General features: G+C 33.0%; 1 protein-coding gene across 1 annotated transcript; it reads right to left on the bottom strand.

Annotated features, from left to right (window-relative positions):
* Positions 1-3644: 3644 nt before the first annotated feature.
* LOC120351073 lies at positions 3645-4568 on the bottom strand. Its single transcript, XM_039427030.1, has one exon. The coding sequence runs from the start codon at positions 4566-4568 to the stop codon at positions 3645-3647; it is 924 nt and encodes a 307-aa protein (XP_039282964.1).
* Between the last annotated feature and the right edge of the window lie 381 nt (positions 4569-4949).

The following is a 4949-nucleotide window of genomic DNA, read 5'->3' on the forward strand; positions in this document are numbered from 1 at the left end:
TATTCAAAAAAAAAAATTAAACAATCAAATGCATTCCAAAAATCAAATACAATATTGTTTCCTAATTTCTAATATGTGTTCCCTATAGGCTACCCTGTGTGGGGACACTTGAATATATATAATAAAATATTTATATACAAATTTAAATATTATATCATGAAGAACATAATAATTGAATATGGTATTATATTGAAATAAATCAATATGTCAATATTTATAATCATTCTTGCACACATACATACGCACACACATTCACATATGCGCACACATTCATACGCACACACATTCACACATGCGCACAAACACACACACACACACACACACACACACACACACACACACACACACACACACACACACACACACACACACACACACACACACACACACACACACACACACACCACACACACACACACACACACACACACACACACACACACACTTACACAAAACTTAAAACTATGTACGGAGTGGTTGCTGTTTTTTTCTCATATTAAGTTCAATTTTATTCATAGTTAACGTTTCGTTTTTTTTTCAAAGTGCTGATGTAATTAGACCATAAATGAATGCGTTTAGAAGAAAGAGACAGTGATTGAAATTTGATACTGTCTTACTGTTTACGCATACCGGACGGGATTTGTGAGTTCAATGATCTTTGATTGTTGCAGTGTTCATGTCGTGTAATGTGGAAATTATACTAAATTTAGACCTATATTAATTTAGTAAAAAAATCATTCGGGTTGTCTAGTTGTAAAATGAATTTCTTGATTTCTTTTCTAAATAACTGATGTGACGTTATTTTCCTTGTTGTTACTGGAAGTGAATTGAATATTTTTATAGCTATGTATTTGAAGTGTCGTCTGGAATGTTCTAATCTTGGTTTTGGGAGGTTAATGTCCTGTGAATTCCTGAGGTTTATTCTTTCTCTCATCTGTTGAATATCGAAATTATTTTCAGCTAAATCCAGCAATGCTTTGAATAGAAAAGAATGTCTCACTGATAATATTGATAGTTCTCTGAAGAGCATCATTGAACTATATTGTTTAGGTTTATTACAAATTATTTTTAATATATGTTTCTGACCAGTAATCACAGGTTTAATATGAACATTGTATGCACTCCCATAGCATATTATTCCATAATTTATTCTAGAACCAATAATTGCATGGTATAATTGTAACAATACTTCTTTTGGACATAACTGTCTGAGGTAATAGAACTTCCTTATGTATACAAATAACTCATTTTTTATCTTCTGTACATGATCTGACCAAGTGAGCATACTATCCAATATGAGGCCCAGATATTTAACTGTACGTGCTTGTTTTATAGTTTCACAGTTACACAATATATTATTCACCTGTTGCGCACAATCTAATTTATGGAAGTAAATACTAGTTAACTCCTGATCCGTGTTTTGAAGATTAAATTGTATTATATTAGATTTGTCTGTGTTGATAGTTAATTTATTTTCGCAAAACCACCACCTAAGGTGCTTAAGATCCATTTCTAATTTATTTTTAAGTTCTTGATTTGTTTTGGCCGAATAAAATATGACTGTATCGTCTGCAAAAGATGTAATCTTTCCCTGTAAGTCACCATCCGTCAAATCGTTAATAAAGACCAGGAATAAAGTACTTGATAACACTGATCCTTGAGGAATACCTATGGTAATGTCCCGGGGTTCACTCAACGTATCGTTAATTCTGACCCTTTGCCTCCTATTAGATAGGTAGCATCTTAACCAATCATTGGCAATTCCTCTTACTCCTGATAAATAAAGTTTTTTTAGAAGCATTTTTTTATCAATTGCATCATATGCTTTAGATATATCAAGAAACAGAGCTGCACACTTATTATTAACACTAAAACTGTCATTTATTTTTGAAATGAGATTTTTAATTGCCGCTTCTGTACTTCTTCCTTCACGGAAACCATATTGGTTATCACTAAAAAAGTTATTATTTTTATAAAAGTTTTCAAGTCTAATCTTGAATATTTTTTCTAAAATCTTGGAAAAAACCGGTAAAAGTGAAATTGGGCGGAACTGATCTATGTTTTTACAATTTGGCTTTTTAGGAATAGGTATAACTACGCTGTGTTTGAACATGCTTGGGAATTTTCCTTTGGCAATACTCAGGTTAATTAGATCGGTTAATTTGTTCAAATAATTCATGTAAGTTTTTTTAATCATGCTTGTGCTTATCTCATCTACACCTGGCGAAGATTTATTTTTCAATTTTCTTATTATACTTGCTACTTCCTCCGGATTTGTAGGGTGGAGAAAAATTGAATTTGTTGGAGAGTTGTATGGAAATCTTATTTTTGATATTCTAGCAGACTCTTCCCTGGTTTGCAATGTGGTTTGTTCTAATTCATCATTCATTTCATTCAAAACATTTAGAAAATAAGAATTAAACGAATTAGAAATTTTATTACTATCATGTATGCTATTTCCCTGCTCATCAACAATCAGTTTTAGTGGTTCTTTATTTTTTTTCAATCCTATTAACACGTCAATTGTTTTCCACGTCTTTCTAATGTTTCCCTGGCTTTCTCTAAACAGTTTTGAATAATAATATTGTTTTCTTTCTCTCAGTTCATTACGTAAGTTATTTTTGAATGTATTGTATATTTGTTTTAAGTCGTCATTATTAGGTTGTTTGATAACATTCTTGTATAACTCATTTCTTAAGTTTATTTGCTTGATCAGATAACTATTTATCCATGGCGACCTATATTTCTGTGTCAAGTTATTTTTAAAAGAAGATTTTCTTGTGAATCTTTGATAGCGCTTTTTAAAATGTCAATGAAATTTTCCCATCCCTCATCAACTGATACTGCTGGTATTTCTCTATCCCCTATCAATCGATGATAAAATATTATTCAACTTCCGGTAATTGATTAGGCGTATTTTTTTATAATTTGTATCTGCTTCTTCGTTGGATCTCTTCAATCCTTCAACTTTAAGTATGATTGTACTGTGATCAGTTATATCTAAATGTAGTATTTCTGGAATTAGATTAATTTTATTCAGTTTTGTTCTATTTTTGCCGGATTTTAAGTAAAGATGATCTATTAAAGAGTTGGAAAATCGGGACCTATGAGTGTAATCAGTATTGAGTGATTCAAATCCAAAACTATTCATTAAATATTTGTAATCGTCAATAATTCTGGTGTTCTGAAAAAGATCTATATTTATATCTCCCATGAAAAAGAAAGGGACCTCATTGTTTTCGTTAATATTAAATATTTCTTCTAAGTACAAGGTTAATTCGTTAAGAAATATTTTGGGTGAGTTTGATTGCAACCTGTAAGCAGCCAACAACTGAAATTCAAAATTATTATATGAACAAGATATATGTACACAGTCCGCTGAAATAAAAACTATTGTCTTTGTTTTGAACGTTATCTCACTGCTTATATAAACCAAAGTTCCTCCTGCTCTGTAGTTATGATTAAAATTACCATGTACGGAATAGCCCTCTATATGATATAAGTCTATTTCATTCTCTAGTATCCATATTTCTGTCAAGACTATTATTAGCGGGTTGTTTTCTAATTTCCTCATTTGCACTAAGAATAGATCTAAATTACTTCGCAGACTGCGTATATTTTGATGAATAATTAGTGTTTCTCTGTTACTTATCTCTGATGACATTTTTATTTACGGTGCTGACACTGTTATTTTCTTGGTTACCTGGCTGCTTTGATGCACTTATCACGCTCAACTTTTTCACTTGTTCACTGTTCTTGAGTTCAATAACTGGTGTTCCATCTTCTTTCCTAGCTAGAATCTTCCCTTCCTTGATCCATAGGTATTTGATGTCGCCTCTTTTGAAGATCTCTCTCGCCATGGTGAAAATCCTTCTTCGCGTAGGTGCTAGACTTTCATTCACATAGACTGGATGGTCCGTTGTTTTTCCCATCTGCTTTGTAGAAAACTGCCTCGTAACTTTCCTTTTATTCAATATTACTTGTTTGTCTGTTCTACGAACGAACTTGACAACGATTGGTGGAGGTAGGTTTTCATTTCGTTGTTTAAGTCTGTGACAAATGTCGATTGCATCTGCTTTTATTTTGTGTCCTAATGCTTCGCTCATTCTACAAATGATTTCTGTTACATCTTCATCCTGTTTTTTGGGTATACCATTTATTTCCAGCATGTTCAATCTTGAGTATTGTTCCATATCCTCGACGCGTTCCTTCAGTTCTGCATTTTCTTTCCTGAGGCTAGCTACTTCTGTTGAAAGCTCATCGATGTTGATTAGGCATGTGCTAATTTGCTTGTTTTGTTCATCAAACTTCTTATTAATGTCGTTAATCGCCTGATGACATGATTCAATTGATTTCCCAAGCTCCAACTCCATTTTCTTAATATTCTCCTTCATCGACGTCTGATTTCCTGCAATTACCTCAAGAACTCCTGCGAGTTCTTGGAGAGTCACGTCCTTGTTTCCTGTTGTCGATTCACTCACCATACTTTTGCGACGTGTAGAGGAACAGCTGCTACATCTCCAAATTTGTTTGTTTCTCTTTATGTAGTCCGCATCGTCCTTGGTCATTTTCACACATCCTATATGAAAATTCGCTTCACAGTCGACACATGAAATCAGCTCACCTGAATTCCGAATGGATTTAGAGCAAATAAAACAAGACATTTTTAAATCTTCAAATAAAATATTCACTACAGCACGGTTCACTAGCACGAAATATTTTGTTACGGAACGTTTAAACTTTGCACAGCTGACTCAGCAACCACTCCGATACGACCGCTCTCATCGAGCTCTCAATCATTACTGATTGACAAATGGCATCTTGATTGCCATGCCATCTTGACAAATGGATTTACTGGAAAAAGTTATTCTTGGTTTCTTAGTTATTGGATCTAGTTTTCCCATGAGATCCTTATTTTTTGTTCAATCTTGACAAATGGATTTGTAATT

Source organism: Nilaparvata lugens, chromosome 4, assembly GCF_014356525.2.
Source record: "Nilaparvata lugens isolate BPH chromosome 4, ASM1435652v1, whole genome shotgun sequence".
NCBI classification, from domain to species: domain Eukaryota; kingdom Metazoa; phylum Arthropoda; class Insecta; order Hemiptera; family Delphacidae; genus Nilaparvata; species Nilaparvata lugens.